Raw genomic sequence first — 20,913 nt, forward strand, 5'->3', positions numbered from 1 at the left:
ACATGGTAGGTAAGGTGATGTGGAAGAGAGAGAGAGAGAGAGACAGAAACCTGGGTTCAAAGCCCAGTTGCACCACTTACTAGCTGTGTGGATTTGGGCAAGTTACTTAAGGGTTTCTGACTTTCACTTTACTTATCTGTGAAATGGCAATAATGTGTCAAGTTCGCAGACTGTGGTTTGGGTTATAGAAGGTAGGAGGCTGAGGCTGGAAAGTGCCCAGGGAGCAGAGGTGTGTTACTGTCCCTTACCTGAATGTTTGTTTGTTTTTTTATCCCCATGCTGGCCATGAAATGTGCTATCTAAAATTGACAAATAACTGGAAAGGTTTATTAAATTATTAATAACCCAAATCTGTCCTCCCGTGTATTCTTATTATCAACACACAGGAAAAGCAGAGCCCTCCTCCTCACCCCAGCCAGAAGCTCCCTCCTGGCCTGGGCTGCAGGGGAGCTGGTGGCAACCTTCCCTCACAGCCCCTCCAAAGGAAGCCCGGGCCCTCTCACACCTGCTTCAGACCCTAACCAGGAGGCCTTCCCTTCACACCACACACATCCCTAGCATCACAGACGCATGACCTCCCCTCCCGGTGCACTGTGACAGGAATGCCGTCCTGACGATACCTCAGAGAGCCCCGGGAAACCCACGCCCTGTCGAGAGATACTTAGCGGGACGGAATCAAACAGCATAAAGCCATGTCGCAAGCCGATGCAGACTGTAGGACTCCCCCCACCCCCACTCCGTCCCACACATTCATTTATGATGAAGCAGGCTGGCTGGTGCCTGTTGGATTGATTTTTAATATAAGAAACATTGTGGTGTGTTTGTAACCCTTTGAGTCAGAAGCAGGCCTCACGTGAATGCCAGCAGGAATGGGGGGCGGCATGTGGCTTGGGAGCGGCTCCCTGTGGAGATCCGCTCAGGAGGAACGCAGGCACCAGCTGCAGCTGTGGAGGCTGCAGCTCTGCTCTGCCCTGGCCACCCCGGGACGCCCCTCCCGTCCCGGCAGGAATGGCTGAGGACACAGGGATCCTATCCTGACCTCCTGGCCTGGAGAGAGCCTGATCACTGCATCCTGGCCACCTGGCCAGGAGACCCCGTCTCTCTCCTGGTCCTTTGAAGTCCTAACTACAGGCCCCGGGGGCTTTTGGGTCTTCTGGTTTCTACCAGTGGAGGAGACAGAACATTAGCTGAGCTGACAGGTCCCATCTTTTAGAGCCGTGCTGCTCCTACGGGCTGCACTGCATCATGTGTGAGCTTATCAGAAATACAGATTCTCGCCCCCCTCCCCCCCCCCCACTTAGCAAACTGGAATGTGTTACGAGAACCTCCCAGGTGATCCTAAGCACGCTTATTATGAATGAAAAGCGCCAGTCTGGAGAGTAAAAGGTAATTCTTCATGTAACAGCCAGGGTGATCATTTAGAAATGCATATAGGTGACGTCATTAAAACTCTGAGATGTCTCATTGCACTCAGAATAATACAGCTGCCCTCCAGGGCCGTCAGGGCCCCCGGTGACCTGACACCTGCCCACGCCCAAGATCTCCGCGCTGTCTGCCCCTCTCCCGCCCACGTTCCTTCCCCCTGGTTCTGTTTCTCCTTAATGGAGCAGGGAACCTTCTCACTGCCAAGGCCTCACATGTCGCCTCTGCGGCAGGCCCTCCCTGGCGGGCCCTCACAGCTACTTTTTACCCTGTTTCCTGCTCTCTGGCCTCTCGAGCCCTCCGTTTGCTCTGCTTTGACCTTGGCCTGTCAGTTGTCTTCTCCCCCCACTAGAAAGAAGCTCTGGAAGGGCAGGAGCCTTGTCTGTTTTGTGCATTGGGGACCCAGCACAACACCTGCACCCTGCAGAGGCTCAATAAATACCCATGGGACGAATGCATGTCCGAAAGCCAGAGACAGAACCTAAGCAGGAAGTTGCCGCTGTCATGTACTGAGCCCCCACTGCTGATCCAGCTTGGCGCCCAGCCCCGTGTACTAGTACACTGAGCACGCTTGCTTGTGTGGCGGCCACCGCGAGGGTCCAAGGGCAGCCAGGAGCAAGCCCCACCAGACAGGCACTTTTGAAACTCCCTGCTTGTGTCCTATTTGCTAATGTTCTGTGGACCAAAGCAAGTCACAGGGCCAGCCCAGAATCAGCATGGGAGGGTGTTATGAAAGGGTGCAGAGAGAGAGAGGGGGGGGGGGGGGAGGAACGATCTGTAGCCATTTTGTAATCTACAAAAGCACTTTTATCCCCTCTATGCATGTGTGGGGGTGGAAGCTCCAGGGACCATCGCCCCTTGCCCAGGGAGACTGACACAGCCTGGAGTCCAGACCCAGGCGTGCTCTACCCCAGCACCCGCAGTGGCCCCTCTGTACCCGGCAGCCCCCGTGGCTCTAGTGGGCCAGATTGGAATGAGCCGCCGTGTAGGGAGTGAGTTCCCCTTTCCAGCGGAGGCTCGGTGACACCTGCCTGGACTGCTTGGGCTGACTGATGTTCTAGAATTCTTCCCAGCCCTGGTCTTTTAGGCTTCTGACTCCTCAGCCATCTCCCTGCCTGCTCCCTGTACAGACTGTGTGAGGCTTCTCGTCTCAGGAGGACTCCCCAGGGTAACCCCTCCTCTGGCCAATCCTGAGTCTTTGTCTTCCTCATCCCAGCACGAAGCGATGCTGGGCTCTACGGGGAATTGAAGAACTGCGTGGGACCGAGTCAGGACTGGGGGTCCTGGTGTGATGGACTCATTCGCGTGTTTGTTAGCAAGCCATGCCCCTCTCTGGAGCTGAGCTCTTTCATCATAAAAATGACATGCTCAGACTAAAAATAATCTCTAAGATTCCTTCCAACCTGACAATTCAGTCGTTTTAGAATTAATCTTTGTCTCTTGAAACGCTGTCCATTGGCCCAGGTCCTCACTGCCAGTGATCTTCCCGTGTAAGGGACAAAGAAAGACTCGACCCAGAACTTCGCGTTGACCAGAGCTCCACAGGGCTGAACCTTGGGAACAGGTGTGGGAGGAGGCGGCCCTGAGAGGGGTCGAGAGCGTGGCAGAGCCCAGCAGAGACTGAGGAGGAAGGAACAAGGACAAGGTGACACCAAAGCAGGGCGACGTTCTTATTTGGTGAAACAGGCCATGAGGAGACGGGGTTTAGGGACATTTTTCTCAGCCCAACTCCGGCCCATATTGAGTAATGATCTGGGTCCTGGGCAGTGGGGTCAGACAGACCTGGGTGTGAATCCAGCTACTCCGCTTTGTAGCTACGTGACTTGAAAGAAGGCAGTTCACCTCTTTGAACTTCCTCAGGGACGCTGTAAAGCAGTGCTGACGGTCTCAGCTGTATCGTTGTGCTGGTGGCAGAGCGGCACCCGGTGTCAGGCCCCGGTTCCAGCCACCTGGGTGCTTGAGTTCTGGCTGAGAAAGAATGCAGAGTCGAGACTCAAACCATAAGAGAAAGTTTGTTTGGAAAGTCACAGAGGTAGAAGAAATGAGGCTATAGAAGAAATGGGCTCAGGAAACAAGTTACAGAAATAAAAGAAGGGCCTTGGAGCTCAGGAGAAACAGAGGCAAGGAAAACACGCCTAGAGGAAGGGCGTGGGCAAAATGCAGGCCTGCTCCTGAGAGAGAGCCGCTCTGGGTCCTCTCATCTTGAGGGCATTTATCTGGAAGTCTCGGGGGAGCATCCCAATAGAATATTCATCAGCTCTCCAGGTGGGTCCCTTCATAGCTGTGGTCTCCACTGAGTGGTCAACACCAGGGCAGGGGGCCATTCATCAATGCAGCTGGTCCTGGGGTCAGCCTGCTGTCACTCGTCTGGTTTTGCTGCTTTTCTGAGCCCGGAGCTGAAGCACAACTGAGGCCGAGATGTATTTGACGAGGGTCAGCACCTTGTCATCCTGGGCGCTCAATGCTCAAGGGCTATTCTCTGGCCTTCTTGTCAGACTGGCCCCCTTGTTTGACTGGCCCCCTTGTTTGACTATCAACATGCCAGGGGAGGAAAGGTCACCCGAGGGCCTTGTTTTCCCAGTGTTATCTGTTGCTAGGCACCCGGGGCTTTCCACCCTGGTGGTCTTATGTGCCTGGCCCATCGTCCTTGCTCTGGTCACGTCTGTCTAACTGCCTACTGTTACTATGAATGTTACACGTGGTAACAGCCAACATGTGGCCAGTCCACTGTATGCAACAGATAAATGATAGAGACTGATTGTATTATTATCACATTTTTATACATTATGATCGTTACGCTAAACCTCAGTTGGCCACTGTTGTCCTGGCAGAAAGCTTGGTGGCAAGGGAGAAAAGTTTGGTGAGATTGGGGCGGGTCGGAGACAGAAGTGGGTGTGTCGTGGATCGATCGTTCCCTCTCGCTGAGGTTCCACAGAATACCTGGCACCATTCTCTGTAGAGCCCTGTGGCTACCAGCAGCACCTTTCTCCTGAGACCTTTCAGCACTCTGGGTCTCCGTGCTGACTAACCTCTTCGCAGAGATTGGGAGAAGGGCCGCCCCTGGGTGGGGCTTATTCCTCACTTGGAAAACTCGGACCAGTATCAAAAACCAAGTCAGCGGGGAATCCACAGCAGGGGCTGGCCCCTCCCCACGCCCACGCCTGCCTCCACATCCTGCTTCCTCTGGCAGCTCTCTGTCCCCACATATTAGGAATGGCCTTTGCCCTTGACTCCCCAAATTTCAAAGGATTTGTACACATGCCCTCCCAAGTGCAGAGCCCTCCCACTCCCTTTTGCGGAAGATGAATCTGAGGTTGCAGGTGGGATAACTCCAAATCCCAGTTTGGCTGGGCCCAGCGGAGCCCAGTGGAGCCCAGTCGAGCCCAGGGCCTGCAGCAGGGGCCGGATGCAAATTTCAGAGATTAGGCTTTGTGGAGAATGTAATGCCTCTAATACCCAGCTCTGGTCAATTTGATTAGCAAGTGTCACATGAAGTATGAGAAATGGAGGGCATTTTATCCCGTGAATATCTTAATCCCCCAAAGAGAAGGAGGAAGCAAATCCCGGCAGACCTGCTGAGTGGAAACTGGAAGCCCATTCAGAAAGCCGTGGACACGGGCACGAGATGGGTGTATGCATTCGCTCTTGCTTAGAAGCACAGCAACACGTGGCATCTATTTCCCGGGAATTGCCCACTTAAAAGGGGCATCCTGACCTGGAGACTGCAGATTGTGTACCCCTTGCTGAGCAGGGGGAAAAAACTGAAATGGGCTTTTGCATTTTCTGTAGCATCGATTCTGTAGCCGGTCCTTCCGATGCCTTTGGATAAAAACTATCTTCATAGATTTCTCTCTCGTTTTTGCAGACCCCTCTGTCTGCCAGAAGCACCTTTTGTTTTTTCCTCTAGGCTCTGTTCTTCCCCAGTTCTCCTTGGCTGGTGCCACTCCGGTAGCCTGGCAAAATGGCTGTGGCCCACTCAACAAGGGCTCTAAACAAGGGAGAGAGACTGCACCCCAGGCACACTCTTTGTCCCAGACGTGCACGTGTGTTCCCCTTCCCTTGACCAAACACCCAGCCTTGCTGTCTTCTCACCAAGGCCCGGGCCGGGCACCTGTCTACACACATCTGGTCCAAGCCCAAGAATCAAGGTTTCTGGGCCTCTGGAGTCTCAGCTTCTTCATCAGGAAAGAGGGGAGGGGAAGGTGCAGGGGGTTGTTGGGAGAATTCTGGAGGGTGCCCGGTGCATGGGAATGAGTCAGGTAAGAGTAGTTGCTGCTACTCTTGTGTTCACTGCTTGTTTTAACACTCCTTGTAACTCCTGGCCTCGGTTTAGCTAAATCTAGGGTTCAGCAGAGCTATGGATCTTTTCGTAGAGAAGGAGGAGAGGGATAGGAGGGTTGAGGTGGAAGGGGATCATAAGATCATTTCATATCACCTTCCCCGCCCGGTAGAAAAGAAAAGGCTTATGTTGGGATGCAGCTCTCATCATCACTCATTCAATTAGAAGCAGACAAAGACCAGAACCAGGACGGGGAGTGTTTGTTTGTATCCCCAGCTGGTAGATAGAGGACCTGAGGTTTGGCGATTGGCCCTCCGTCACACAGCGATTTGGAGACAGGCTGGTTGACAAAGTCTCCATGGAGGCGGAGTAGTCCCCCCAGAAGGCTCAAGGGGGGGGGAGGATGCGTGGACAGACCAGTCCCCGTGACCACCTTCTCTGTCCCTTGCAGGCTCCAGATGCTCGAGGCCATCTGCAAGCACTGGGAGGGGCCCATCAGCCTGGCCCTCTACCTGTCGGACGCGGAGGCCCAGCAGTTCCTCCGCTACGCGCAGGGCTCCGAGGTGCTCCTGAGCCGGCGCAACGTGGCCTACCACATCGTGTACAAGGAGGGCCAGTTCTACCCTGTGAACCTGCTGCGCAACGTGGCCATGAGGCACGTGGGCACGCCCTACATGTTCCTGTCCGACATCGACTTCCTGCCCATGTACGGGCTCTATGAGTACCTCAGGTGAGGGCCCGCGGGGTGCAGGGGCACGTCTGCCAGCGCTGGGACGCCCCCTGGCGTCACCCCCAAGTCTTTCCCCTCGCGAACAGGTTGGAAGGAACCCCAGTCTGCCTCGTATGAAATGTTAGCAGCAGAGCGCTCTCTGGGAAGCGTCTCTTTTGTCTAACATTCTCCCTATAGCTTCTATGAAAACATCACTCCTCGTCCAGGTTTTGAATCGGACAGCGTTCATCTAACCATGCCAGAAAGATCCCTGCCTCCTCTGTGAAACAAATGAAAGTGATGGTGGCGGCTTCCATTTACTGAAGTCCTTGCTGAATGCCAGGCCCAGTTCTAAGTGATTGACAAGTGAGATGTTGTCCCCTCCCCCTACCGTGCCTGCCATGGGCACTAACTATATATTATTATCTTCATTTTCCCTATGGGAGACTGCGGGAGTTAGACGGTGAGCTGTCAGCCCAAGGTTGCAGGCGGATGGAGTCTGGGGCACAGCAGGGCCTGACTCTAGGCCCTGCGCTCAGTGTCCGTCACGGCCGTCTCTCTGACTCCCCTGCGACCCTCCCCAGCCTCCCCGCCCCCTGCACAGAAGGTCAGGCACCCAGGGACTGGGGAAATCACTCAGCTCATGAAAGGCTTAGATGGCTGTGTGGGGAGTGACATTTATTATGGAATAGCAATCTGAACTGAACGGGATTGCAGAATTCATATAATTCATGTAGCCCTGAAGTCTCCACATGAGGAAACTAAAGTCACAAGGTGTAAATGGTCAAACATTGTTTTAGGCCCTTTATTACGGTCATTTGTCAGCATGACTGATCCCTGCTGCTGACTCAGTGCCTAGACCCAGGTACTGGGAGAGGTGGTTTGCTTGTGTTTGTGACCCTGCTGGGTCCACACATCAAGTCCAAAGGCACACGTGGAGATCGATCTCTTTTTACCGCTGGAGCAGTCGGGCTCAGAGAAGCATAGTAACCCACCCAAGTCCACACAGCTTGCTCTGGGGTTTGAACCAGGGTCTGCAGGCTGCCCTGTGCCAATACTTGTCTGGCTGCTCAGGGGTCGCCAGCTGTCCCACCTGGAGCGGGATCTGATCTTTCTGTCTTACCCAGCCTTCCTCTGTGTGTGTTTGTGAGTGTCTGTCTGTTTCTCTCTGTCTCTCAGTCTTTCTGTCTTATTATCTCTGTCACTCTTAAAAGAGCTTCCAAAAGAGTTGAAGAAACCTTTTGCACTGAAGCTAGACTGTAGGCAGCTGTGGGCGCCCTGTTCTCCATAGCAAAGGCAGTGGTGTTCTCTGTTCACTGCTGAGTTGGGTTTGCTTCCCATGTTTTCTCTGGGGTCCAGCCCATTAGTCTCTCCCCTGGGAACGGGGAGGGGGGGTCCTTCCAACCTCTCTGTTAAGAACAGTGGTGTGAGCGACCTTGGGGCAGCATAACCCTCCTTCAGGAAGGATGGAGGCATCTTCGCAAAGAGCATCTGCTGTGGTACTGAGGCCCGGTGAACCCCAACTCCTGACCCCTCGGGCACTAGGAGTGGAGCTGTCCTGTTCCTGCTCCAGCTGGGCCTGGAATCCCCGTGTGTGGGGTGAGGGCGCCCCCACGTGGCCAGTGGGCTTTCAGCCCCTGATTCCTGCAGACTGAAACCTGGAAGTTGGCAGGATGACCAACTCTGAGGCAGGCAGGCCTCTGTTCCCCAGGGAACAGATGGTGGGGAGGAGGGCTGCCCAGACCTTCAAGAAGAGAGGCTTCAGGACCATGGCCCTTCCTCCACACTTCTGGGGCTCTTCCACAGGAAGAGTGACCCCGTCTTCCAAGTCTGTGTTCTTGACTCTCCCTATCAGCACTATATTACTACTTTACCTCCGGGCATCATATTTTGAATATTTTTAATAATGTTTCCCATGAGCCTTGTGTTTGCATATCATCTCCCTATGTAGTATTGACCACAAATATCACTAAATCTAATCAAGACTTTACTCATTATGAGGTATCCAGTTTGTCCATTAGTTCCTGTGTACTTAATGCAGAGTCACCTGAAGCGGTCGTTGGCCTTGGCCACCTTATCACAGCGTGTGTGGTTCAGGGGTTCTGAAATATTGCACATTGCTCCTTTCTTCACGGGCCCTGTAGACGTCCAGGGGCCCTGATTGGAGAATAAATGAGCTTGTTTAGTCCTCTTTTAGCATGCACGTGGCGTCTGAGACTAGAAAGGTGGAGCGACTCAGCCAACTAGAGTGGAAAGACAGTGTGACCTTCCTGATGTTGCTACTCCTCTATCTGTAGTGTCTGTTCATCTTTTCATTCATTTAGTAGGACAAGATGTGTAAGACACCTACTCTGTGCTCCCGCATCTGCGAACCACACACAGACAGACACTGTGAACCACAGAGCTTCTAGACAGCAGAAGCAACAGGTCCGTTAGGTACCGTGACGTGGTGTCCTGGTATGTGCTCGCCTCATCCAAGGTTGAAGGGGGCGTAGGAAAGGATGTCCTGGAGCAGCGAGGTCAGAGCAGGGGCCTGAGGGTGAGCGGCGGTGACCAGTACAGATGGCAGTGTTCCAGGCAGAGGGAGACCCCCGGTCAGAGGTGTGAGCCAGGTGGGTCCCACAGGACTTGGTACAAACTGGGCTAAGGAGCTTGGACTCGATGAAAATCACAGTGGCAGGATGAGGTGCGTGTGTGAGGAAGAGCGTTTGTTGGCATTCCGGAAGGAACTCAGTCAGTGGGACCAGACAGAGGGGACATGAACCCATGTGAGAAGTGACGGAAACCCAGTGGCGGGATCGGAAGTAGCGGAGACAGGTAGATGGACCAGCGAGAGATGCTGCAGTTGAAAGCAGTAACTGTCTGCAAAGGTGTCTGGAGTTTGCAAGGGAAGCTTTTCCAAAGGTTGCCACCTGAGACTTCCTTTGAGATGCCTGCGCCACCCAGAGGCCTGCCTGCTTCAGCCCGTTCCTCCTGCTGGCTCCTCTCGGTCTGCTGCGCCCAAGTCCCTCCTGAGGCTGAGCGAGAAGAGGGCATGACCTTGGCTGTGAGTGTCATGGTGGGCGGGCACAGGCTGAGACCTGGAATCCTTGTTCTGGCTCCCGCTGTGCCTTAGCAAACCGAGGGACATCCAGCAGGTTTTGTTTCTTTGTGTGTGGGTTTTTTTTGTCAGCCTGTTTCCTCATTGTGAAATGAAGAAATGGGCTTTTATCAAAAGTCACAAACTCAGATGCCCACAGGGACCAGGATCTTGGCCAAAAAAAGCCAAGAATGTGCAGTATGATTCACTGGGGAGGCTGGTGCCCCTGTCCACGCAGCTGGTGTCTCTCCACTTTAATTATGGAGTTATTGCCTGGGGGGGGGGCAGGGGAGGAGGGCAGGGCTGCTGTCTTTCTATTTTTCCAGAGGAGCTAGAAATCTGGACTTTCAGGTTTTACTTTTTAATGTTGACACCTAATTAAAAACACACAGGTATTGTTGTGCCAGATCAACATGTCCTCGGGCTGCGTGGAACTTCCCACCCCCACTCCACACGACCAGTTTGTGACCTCTGACCTAGCTAATTCCTAGGCACCAGAATTTGTGATTCTATCAGAAGCCGCGAATAAGCACGCGCTGTCCTTTTCACATGGAAGTAAGCACGTGGCTTGCCGTTGGCCTGAGGAAAATGTTTCCCAGTGAGTGGCACGGATCTCTTTCTAATCCAAGCACTAACAGTGGCTGTGCTTCGTGCCCAGCGTTCCAGCCCTGGTGTGGAGTGAGGGTCCTGTTTGCTGAGATGGTCACGGACCCCAGCAAGGCCAGAGGATTCCCCTCCAGACAGACTTCTCCAAGCGCGCTCATACTCAATACCATGCTCTGCCCCAAACGCTGTTAAAATACTAATAAACATGATGAGAGTTGCCATTTACTGAGCCCTAACCGGGTGCTGGCCACTCTGCGGGCTGCTTTGTGTCTGTTACCTCGACTCCTCACACCTCCTTATCCGGGAAATGTGATTCCAGGCGACCAAACCGAAATCCCAGACGGGTTAAACTTGTGTCAGAGGAGGAAGGTGGCTTCCCCTCCATGACAGTGTGCTCACTTATGGAAGGGGTCAGTCACTCTGAAACTCCAGGGTACTGGAGCAGGCTGATTGACAGCCCTCTCATTGGACCCCCAAAACACTTGTGTCACCCTTTGTGGGGGGGCCTACTTGGATACCAAAGAAAGTACAGCATTGTTGCTCCCTAAGCAATTACTTAGCAACCGGCTAGTATGACAGCAACAACAAACGAATCGACGGGAAGATAAAGAAGTCAGTTCTATGTATTGTTATATGTACGGCACAGCTACAGAGGCTCACTGAAATCCCTCCCCTGCCCCTTCGCCTTTCCTCCTCAACAAGGACATGCGGCTTTTAGCCTTGATGTCAGAAATGGCACGTGAAGTTCAGTGCGGCAATGGCAGACCCGCCCGCCTGTGAGTTCAGGGTCCGGCACACTTACCAAGTGCGTGATCTGAGGCAGCTTAGTCAGTCTCCCCTACCCTCTGTTTACTCAGTAAAGGGGCCAATAATGGCCACTAGCGGGGCTCTAGCAGGTCCTCAGCAGGAGGGAATTTTCAGCCCCATGGCCCATTCACAGCACTCAGTGTTGAACTTCTTTGCCTGGCACCCACCCCACCTCCAACCCCAACCCCCACCCCAAACCCAACCTCTACCATCGCAGGCTCGGCCAGCTTGAGTACACTTCATGTAACCAAATCCATTTTCTCTTATAAAATGAGAAACTACATGCTCATACTCACTCATTTAGGGAAACATTTAGTGAGTGCCTGCTGTGTGCCAGGCAGTGTGCCACACGGTGACAGTGCTGTCCCTGAGTCGTGCAGGCCTGCATTTCAATGCCATAAGCTCCTTACTCAGTGCTGGTTTGACCTTGGCAAAGGTGCTTAACTTCTCTGTTTCTTCATCTGTGAACTGGGGGTTGTATTATTTTTTTCCCTCTTAGGATCCTGGGAAGATTAATGTAATAGTGTTTGGAAAGCATGTCACAAGGCCAGGGACACTCTTTACTCCACAAATAGACATTGCATGTCTGGCATGGCTGGCTCTGTTCTAGGCTCCGGGGGTTCCCGCCCTCCTGGGGTTTCCCAGCTGGAGGCGCTGTCTTGTCATCAGCACAGATCCATAGATGAAAGGTCCAGGGGCTCAGACTCACAAGCAGGCCACTCAATGTCATTGGCAGGGAAGCCCTCAAAGAGAAGTGATAATTGAGTTTCGGCTTGAAGAACTAACAGGTATAGAGGCGTGAAATAGCATGGCACATTTGAGGAATGTTCCAGAATGGCAGAGGGCTCGCAGGTGGGAAGCCTGGACAGCACCCCTCAGCTTGGGGGGAGGAAGGGCAGGTTTCTCTTCCACTAACCATGCAGAATCCTCATTTTTGTTCAATGTCCGGAGCTTAAAATGACTCTGCTTTGCTTTGCAGACGTTGCCTTGACTTTCTAGGGGACAGACACGCCACCCTGGGCAGAGTCTATTCCAACAGTGTACAGGAATGACGGGTGTCAGTGTGAGTCTGTTCTCTCCCGGATGATGTCTAACTGCCCTCCTCCACCCCATTCCCTGGCTCATACGGGCGCTCCATAAATACTTGTTGAATGAGCACAGGAATTTGAACAAGGCCAGTAGAGGTGACACCGAGCAAGGCCAGCTGGCTGCCTGCCAAGAAGCAAGGTGGCATTTCCGTGGGTTAATTCATCATTTCAATCCTACGCTATATAACAGTTAACGTTTATGGAGGACTTACTTTGTGCCAGGTGCTGTGACAAACAGGTATCTTGTCATTTAACCTCACAATTCACTTTACAGGTGAGGTTTAGCTTACATCACATGCCCACAGGCACAGTGTTACTAAATGGGCAACACTGAGCTCCTCCTGGGCTTATCTAAGGGCATTCTACGCTTAACCTGTTTCCTGATCCGATCGCCTGATGGGCTCGTCTCCATCATCGTCATGATGGCCGTGATCATCATCACAGATGGTACTTATCAGGCGCATTCCAGGCATTAGAGAACTGTCCTAACCTCTCCATGAGGTCATCCACTTACCGTAATCCTCACCAAACCCCACAGCCCAGGTACCTAGACTAGTCCCAGCCCACAGAGGAGAGAGCCGTGGTGCAAAGATGTCACTCGCTCAAGAGCTGGCGAGTGTCCAGGTGGGACGTGACTCTAGGCAGTCTGCTCCAGAAATCCTTCCTCACCTCGGAGCTGGGGCTGCCGCTGACCCATGGCCGGCATGGAGCACACACAGGGCCAGCGGGGAGGGAGTGCTCCCTGCTGCTCAGCCCCGGCTGCTAACAGTGCACGTAGGGGCAACAGTGTCATTCGGTAGGGACGGTCTTGAGAATTACATAAGATAAAGAATAGAGTCCAGCACAGAGCATGGCAGCATATAGTTGCTTTTTTTTTTCTTCTTTTAATTTACCCCCAAAGCTCATTCTTAGCTTCTCTTTCTTCCCTACCCCTCCCTGATGGACAAGTTCTCTTTTTGCCATGTTAATGCCATCACTTGAGGTGCAGGATCTTGCGGGCCCTCCAGAGGGCTCTGCGCGTCCCTGACCTCGCCCATCACGGGTGCATTTTCCAGTTCCACTCTCCGGGGCAGCCTTGTCTCCCCCATCTGCAGGTCCCAGCTGTTGTCCCCACACACCTTCTGGAAGCCTGCCTGCCTGCCAGACTCATGTCCTTGGCCTCTATAATACAATCTGAGCAGACCTGTTACCTGGCTCCAGTTCAGGGATGTGAACGGAGGACTCGGATGAGCTGTGCTTCCTCCGGTATCAGAGCAGATGACAAGCACAGCCTCACTCTGCTGCATCCTTCCTCTCTGCCCGGAAGTAGGTGGCTGCGTCCTTACGGGTGTGACTCAGATGGCCTGCCCTTGCTCTAGCTGGAAGCCATACTTACACCTGGCACTGTTGAAGCCAGGCAGTTTAAAGGGCTCTGGGGGACAGCCAGAGACAACGGGTCTTCTCGTGGCCTCCCTAAGTCTCTCACACACACGCACGCGCACACACATAAACACACATGTGCACACACGAGCGCACACCCTTTCTTGCCCCTCACTGATGGATTACATCTGTGGCCGCATGCTAGTTCCAGGAATAAACTGAAATTTGAAAAGTATGAGTGAAGCCGAGAGCCGTGCCTCATCTTCCTCTTGAAACAGGGGCCACGCCAGCTGCACCCGTCTCTCCTTGGGAGCCTCACAGCCCAGGACAGACATGCCGGCCGTCTGTGAAGGACCGGGAGGGAGGAAACACACAGATGCCTCCCTGTACCAGGCGCCGTGCTAGGTGCCTGCCAAACCTTCTCTGTACGAAAACCTAAGTCAGTGATTAGTGCTTTTATTTCCATTATCCAAGCGGGAAGATTAAGATGCAGAAGACAAATGTGCCTAAAGGTCCTGTGACAGTTTCACCCCAGCTCTGTCATTTCCCAAGGGCCCGCTTCACCATCCCAGCCTCTGTCCCACGTGTGCCAACCACAGGGTGATTTCTTTGTTCCCTGCTCATTCATTGAGAGTTTGAAACAGCCAGGAACAAGGCTCATCCCTGACATCAGGCCCAGCAGAGCTGATAGGTACCTCAGCAGGCAACCAGGATGTTGTCACCCCTGCCATCACCCACCCTCCCCAGTGACAGAAATAATCCAGGGCAAACCAATTCCAAAGAAGACCCAGGCCCGTCATCAAGGGGGACCCCCGCAGGCCAGCAGAGGTGGGCGAGGGAGGCCCAGGGAGACTGCGTGTCCCCAGGAGCTCCCACGAGAAGAGCTTGGTTCCTTGCCACTTGGGTTTGATTAAACAGAGGGCTCTAAGACTGGATGCTGTGGGCTCGGCTTCGGCCGTCCAAGGCTGTGAGAGGCCACAAGTCTCCCTTCAGCCTGGGGTTCCCAGCAGTTTATCGCTTGTCAGTGTCAGCCTCGCCATGCGTGGCACCAAGGCAGAGAAGCCAGTGTGGCCCGTCCTGTGGCCGGAGCGGAAGCTCATGCGGGCAGAGGCAGGGAGGCAATGAGAGGTACGCAGCAGTGGCCAGCGTCCCGAGGGCCGACGCCCAGAGCAGTTACCCTGATCGAAGGCAGAGATGGCGGGAGCTGCTCCCCAGAACTCCAGGGTGCTGGTCTCAAGCTAAGGGCAGAGGAAGTGGGCTTCAGCAGCAGACGCAGCAAGGTGAGAATGGAGAAATGTGTTTGATGTGCCAGCGAGGGAGACATTGCTGGCCTGGGCCAGATCTAAGGAGTTAGGGGCAGACTGTAGCAGTTTGAGAAGCTCACGGGTATTAAAGCTGGTATAGGAGGCTCTGTAAGCCAGAAGGTCAGAGCGCATGTGTCTACATCCCCAAACATGGCCTGTGTTCTGGGCTTTGCCCCACTTAGCTGCTGCAGGGGAAAGTCTGCCGTGGGGAATGAGACTGCCATGTAAAGCGCGTAAGCGTGAGGGCGGCAGCCGGCTCCCACCATCGCCCTCCATTCCTCCTAACGGCTCCCCCCAGCCACCTTACCGGGAGCCTGTGGCTCCCATTGCAAAGCCACTTTCTTTTTTTTATTTTTTTTTATTTTTTGTATTTTTCTGAAGCTGGAAACAGGGAGAGACAGTCAGACAGACTCCCGCATGCGCCCGACCGGGATCCACCCGGCACGCCCACCAGGGGCGACGCTCTGCCCACCAGGGGGCAATGCTCTGCCCCTCCAGGGCGTCGCTCTGCCGCGACCAGAGCCACTCTAGCGCCTGGGGCAGAGGCCAAGGAGCCATCCCCAGCACCCGGGCCATCTTTGCTCCAATGGAGCCTTGGCTGCAGGAGGGGAAGAGAGAGACAGAGAGGAAGGAGGGAGGGGGTGGAGAAGCAAATGGGCGCTTCTCCTAAGTGCCCTGGCTGGGAATCAAACCCAGGTTCCCCGCACGCCAGGCCGACGCTCTACCGCTGAGCCAACTGGCCAGGGCCAAAGCCACTTTCTTAACAGACTTGGCCCAAATTGCTCCTCTGATTTTTTTTTTTTTTTTTATTCCAAGTGATTTCCAAGGTGATGCAGCCTTAATACAATGGTGCTGGTGAGGATGGTAAATACTAGCTGTGTTTTAAGACAAGTTTCCTTATCCTGCTCTCTGAGCTTGAATGTCTTCATCAGTAAACTGGGACTATAGTTTCTATTTTATAGGTTGCAGCGATGAAAGGTAATGTGTGTAAAGTGCTTAGCACAGTGAATACCGAATCCATATAAGCATTTCTATTACCATTTATCGACCACCTGCCATGTGTTGGCATGTCCTAAGAAATTCAGCACGACTCCCCACACACCCAGACTCTATATGCTTTCTTATTTCCAGAGCTTTGCAAATACCTAGGACCCCTCTCCTGACTGGCTAACTCCTGCTTTGTCAGACGCAGCTCTGCGATGAGGAGCTCTCTGTGGCTCACCGGAGAGCCCTGGGCTCTGACTTCCCCCCTCCCTGCCCTTGAGCTCTGCGATGAGGAGCTCTCTGTGGCTCACCAGAGAGCCCTGGGCTCTGACTTCCCCCCTCCCTGCCCTTGAGCTCTGCAAAGACAGGGGATAGAGCTAGTTGTTCAGCTGAGTACCCAGTCACTCCGCGTGGCTTCATCCATAGTCATTCTTTAATGACCACACTATCTTAGTTCTCTTAATAACCAAATCTCTGAAGTGGTTACTGCTGTCAAGATCAGGAAACAGATGAGAGTCCAGAAGACTGCCCGTGAGGACACAGTGAGTGGAGTGGTAGAGGGAAGATAGGACTGACATCATTTGATTTAAAAGATTATGCTCTTTTTCTCGCTGGTTGGCCTGCCTTCAAACTGGCCTCCCCTGAGGGAGACCCAGCCCTGCAGTGTGTTGAAAATTATTTCAGTTGGTTTCTCTTGAAACATCAGACTCTCTGGCCACAGTGATAACCATGAACCCACAGGGCAGTCGCGCTGGAGTCGAGGACCGTAAAGATGGCGGACACGGCTCCCCGGGCCTCCCGTCCCCTGCCCTTCTCCCTTTTGTCTCCCCAACACGGGAGCCTGGTGGCCACTGTCATCGACCATCCCACCTGCCCTGTCCCCAACGGCCCACACCAGTCCTTCACGTCACTGGCGGGGCCCCGCAGCTGTCTGAGTTTGACTACACCCCCAGATAGGGACAGACACCCCCAAGCAGGAGCTGATGCCCAAACCATTTCTCCCTGTTTAAATTCAGCTAATCTTTCTCATTTTTCTTTACATCGTTTTATCCTCACAAACTCCCACTGAGATTCATGCTGCTATCACCGTCCCCATTGTTACGGATACTGAACCGAGAACATGAGTAGACAAGGTGGGAGCCTGAGCAGCCCCGCCCCCAGCCCCTGGCCTTCACTGCTGGTGAGGCAGAGTCCTGAGAGCCCTGTGGGCTTTCCTGGTTTCTTGTTTCTCTGAGCCTTTCCCATGATCTTTTCATGCGAGGCACCTGGGCTGTTTCCCTGGCCACGGATACCTGCCTCTAGGGCAAGAGATGGATGAGAGCATGTGTGTATACCGGGCCAGCTACCAGGACCAGTCTTGGGGTTTGGTCTTTTTACCCCCAGCGAGCCCATCTAACAGGCTACCCTTGCCTGCTGTTTCTTCGACTTCAGGCTGAGCCCCGTGGGAGCCTCCAGTTGCTGACAGTGCCTCCCCTGCTCACAGTCTGACCCTGCGGGAGGCGAGCAGGCCCCGAACTATCTGTGTACCTAGGGAGGTGGAGAGGAGAGGCTGAGGGAGGGATCCCACAGGAGAGGAGACTGGGGACTCTGGAAGTGACCCTGCCTCGCTCACGGTCCCCTCTGGTCAACCCCACCACACTGGGAGGGGTGCACATATTCCGTCAGGATGCTTGAATTGTTTCTGACACAAGGAAGGACTCGGAGAGCTGGAGGGAGACTGAGAGTTGATAAGCTCCGTTTCCATAGACAAGCAGCCTGGCAAGCCAGAACTCCATCCTGGTGATAGCAGTCGGTTGCCTTTCCTGAATCCTCTGCTCTCTCCCGTTCTCTTGCTACCAGTTCACCGATTGGCTGGGCTGCGAAAGGGGCGTGGCTGGTTTGTTATCAGTTAATGTAAGTCAGACACTGGGTCAGGCGCTCCTGTGATTCTTTCATTTCATCCTTACCACAACCCTGATTGATGAGAGATAAACCGTATCATATTATCATATCTGTTATACGATGGGAACCTGTGATCAGGAGAAGACAGAGTTTGAACCTTGTGTTAACTGGCTCCAAATCACTTGTATTTGCCATGTTGCCATTATACCAGCTGCTTTCTAAAGTACTTCAATAGATACCTAAGGTTTTATTTAAGTTATTCAGTCTAAAATGGTTGTGGTAGGTTTGTGAATACTTTTGAAGGGGTCTTGGACAAGAATTGAGGGCATTGTATCTATCAGGATTCTTCAGAGAAACAGAACCAATAAGATGGGTGGGTGGGTGGGTGGGTGGGTGGGTGGATGGATGGATGGATATAGGTAGATATTTTAAGGAAATCTGGAGATGGGCAAGTCTGACATCCACAGGACAACCTGGAAAACTCAGGCAGGATTCTTATGTTCCTGTCTTGAGGCAAAAACCTTCTTTTTCAGGAAAGCTCACTTCTTGTTCTTAAGGCCTTCAACTGATTAGATGAGGTCCACCCACATTATCAAGGGTAAGGGCCATTATGTAAAGTCAACTAACTGTGAATGTTAATTACATCCACAAAATACTTCACAGCGGTATCTGAATGAGTGTTTGACCAAACCACTGGGCGCCGGAGCCTAGCCCAGCTAACACATAAAACGAGCCATCCTAGGCATCAGCCACCATGTGCCCCGTGCTTACTGCATGCCCAGTGTGGCACCACACACTCCCACACACTCCTTTGCCAAAATATTCAACAAGAGCCTGAACCCTGAGACTTCTCATGGTTGACGTGACTTGCCCGAGAGGAGCTGTGGAATCGGAGCTAGAAAGCAGGCTTGTCTGGTGGCTGCTGCGCCAGACCTCCTTCCAGAACCTCCAGCTTTAATAACCCAGAGTTAATGATCTGAGCAGATGAATGAGGGACCCATGTCCCTCAGCCTGTCAGGGCTGGCTCCAGAGCGCTGGTCTCTGGGCTCTCAGTCCAGCTGTTCTCACCAAACTGCCCCTCTGTTCCCAGAACATCCACACTTGAAACACTCATTTCCCTGCAGGATTCGCTTTCCAGATACATGGTGGCAGCAAATTATGCAACCCCGGTTGCAGGCCCCGGCCAGGGCAGGACAGTGCAGGAGGCCCTACCATCACCATCGCCATGCGCAGACATGCTCAGAGGCGGTGCCCGGGACCTACATTACTGCTGAAACTTCATCGTGAGCCCCGTTCAGGACGCCACATCAAAACCTTGAACTGAGTTCAAAACAGACTTATCTAGTGACAGATCCATCCTTGTGGCAGTTTGTGTTTCAGGGAGCTTAAAGGGAATTTGCAGAAAGCACTCCAAACTCAGACGCTCCCTCTGCAGAGGGCATAAGGCTTTCGAGGTCTGCATCCTGTAAGGCAGGCGTGCTGCTTAGCGGGACTCCTGATTCCAGGCTTTGCATTGACAGTTGGTCAGGGTTGTTTGGTTGCAACAGAAACTAACGATAAACAGCTTAATTAAAAGACAAAGAAGTCAAAGGAAAACAAACAAAAAGACAAACAAACAGGTGGGTGGTAAATCTTACGGGATCCAAATAGGATTTGTGAACCAACGCTTGAGACCGTACCTAACCCTGGAAGCTCTGGACTCCTCTGCAGCAGAACTTCGGAAACTCCTCGAGCGCTACCTGACTCCAGTGCAGGGTAGCCCCACGGTTTCCTGTCTCTGCACCTCTTTAAAATTTCCTAGAGGAAAAAATTGATTTGTTCAGCTTGAGCCAGCAGTCTACCCCTGAGCCCTCTGCCCTGGCCGGGGCTTCAGGCAGGAGTGGCTGGCTCTGGGAGCTGCCCTGTGTCCAGGGGCCAGAGGAGGGGGCGTTATCTTTGAGCAGTCATTCCATGAAGTGGCTACTATATTATCCGTGGTTGTGATAGTAGTTCGAGGCTGATGCAGATAGACACAGCCACATTTAAAGTCTCTGCCTCTGTTGTGTATGTGGGTATACCCTTGCCTATTCCCTGTCTAGTTCCCCCCTCCTAGGCTCCCACCCTATTTATATAGCATTCCTGTCTTAAAACGATCCGTGGCACATGCAGTCGGGGGCTTCTAGCATCCTGAGACTTTTTAGAGGAGAATGTAAGAACCCCAGGTAGTGAGAAGTGTAAGTACTTACCCAGCATGGCCAGACTCATAAAGCAACAGAGCCAGGATTCGGGTTCCGTCCGTGTTTATTACAAACCCCATGCTCGGTGCCCTTCTCTCTAGACCATCCTCCTTTTCCAGGTGATGGCCACAGAGCTGGGAACCGGCAGGCAAGTCCAGAGGGGAGGGGAAGGGGTCTCAAAGCAGCAGAGCAGACCACACCTAGTCAGGAGAGAGAACTTCCCACCAGCACATGGGATGCCAGTGCTCTGTCGTCCTGGGTGCGGGCTGCATGGGGCAGCTCTGGCTAGTTTAAAGGCTCAAAGGTTTGAGGAGTCACAGACATAGACCCAGAAATGCCTCGGTCGGTCATTCTCTGAGCCGAACATCCAGCTGCCCCTGCTGGGCTCCATCCCTGTGACGCCTTGGGGACCTGCCTGACATGCTCCCTGCGCAGGGCTGTGTGTGCTGAAGTGAGGGGGGGCCCAGCCTCCGCCATCTGCCTGCCCTCCAGTCACTCTCCAGGAAGACCCCGCCTTCTGGCCCAGACACTGTCTTAATCTGGATGCCAGAGGGGTTCGGACGAGCTGCGTGGCCACGCTCAGCCTCAGTGTGGACATCTTCAGACCAAGAGGCTGACTTGGGCTTTCTCTCCTCCGCCTCCCTGAGCCAACCACCTCCCTGCCCTCGTGTGGGGGAGGCCTGTGCCTGGCCTCACCGGGACCGTTGTCTCTGCCTGCCCTCTCTTTTCAGGAAGTCTGTCGTCCAGCTCGACCTCGCCAACACCAAGAAAGCGCTGATCGTCCCTGCGTTCGAGACGCTGCGCTACCGGCTCTCCTTCCCCAAGTCCAAGGCCGAGTTACTGTCCATGCTGGACATGGGGACGCTCTTCACATTCAGGTGAGTAGCCCTCGTGGCTGTCCCCTGGGGGTCGCCTGATGGTCGTCTCACTTCTGGGAAACCCGGATGCCAGAGCTGTTGGTCCAGACGTGTGTTGCTGGCCTTAGACCATTTTATGGTCAAGAAAAGCACCCCTGGCCCTAAACCATGTCCTTAGGGGATTTTTTTCTCTTCCCACATGCTGCGTATTTTGTTTTGTACAAAGGTGATAGGCAGATGTATTTAGATGGAAAGGTAGGAATGTGGAAGGAGGTTCATCTTATCCTGTTTGTGCGTGACTCAGTTTACACTTCTGCCTCCT

General features: G+C 53.4%; 1 protein-coding gene across 10 annotated transcripts in view; it reads left to right on the forward strand.

The window, feature by feature from the left end:
- Positions 1-20,913, forward strand: part of LARGE1 (LARGE xylosyl- and glucuronyltransferase 1) — a 565,935-nt gene that overhangs the window by 537,420 nt on the left and 7,602 nt on the right. For all 10 annotated transcript variants that reach the window (XM_066259855.1, XM_066259874.1, XM_066259835.1 and 7 more), the window contains 2 exons: positions 6,153-6,431; positions 20,466-20,612. In XM_066259855.1, the coding sequence (XP_066115952.1) occupies positions 6,153-6,431; positions 20,466-20,612 (426 nt within the window). The remainder of the gene's footprint in view (positions 1-6,152; positions 6,432-20,465; positions 20,613-20,913) is intronic.

Source organism: Saccopteryx bilineata, chromosome 1, assembly GCF_036850765.1.
Source record: "Saccopteryx bilineata isolate mSacBil1 chromosome 1, mSacBil1_pri_phased_curated, whole genome shotgun sequence".
In the NCBI taxonomy this organism is placed as follows: Eukaryota; Metazoa; Chordata; class Mammalia; order Chiroptera; family Emballonuridae; genus Saccopteryx; species Saccopteryx bilineata.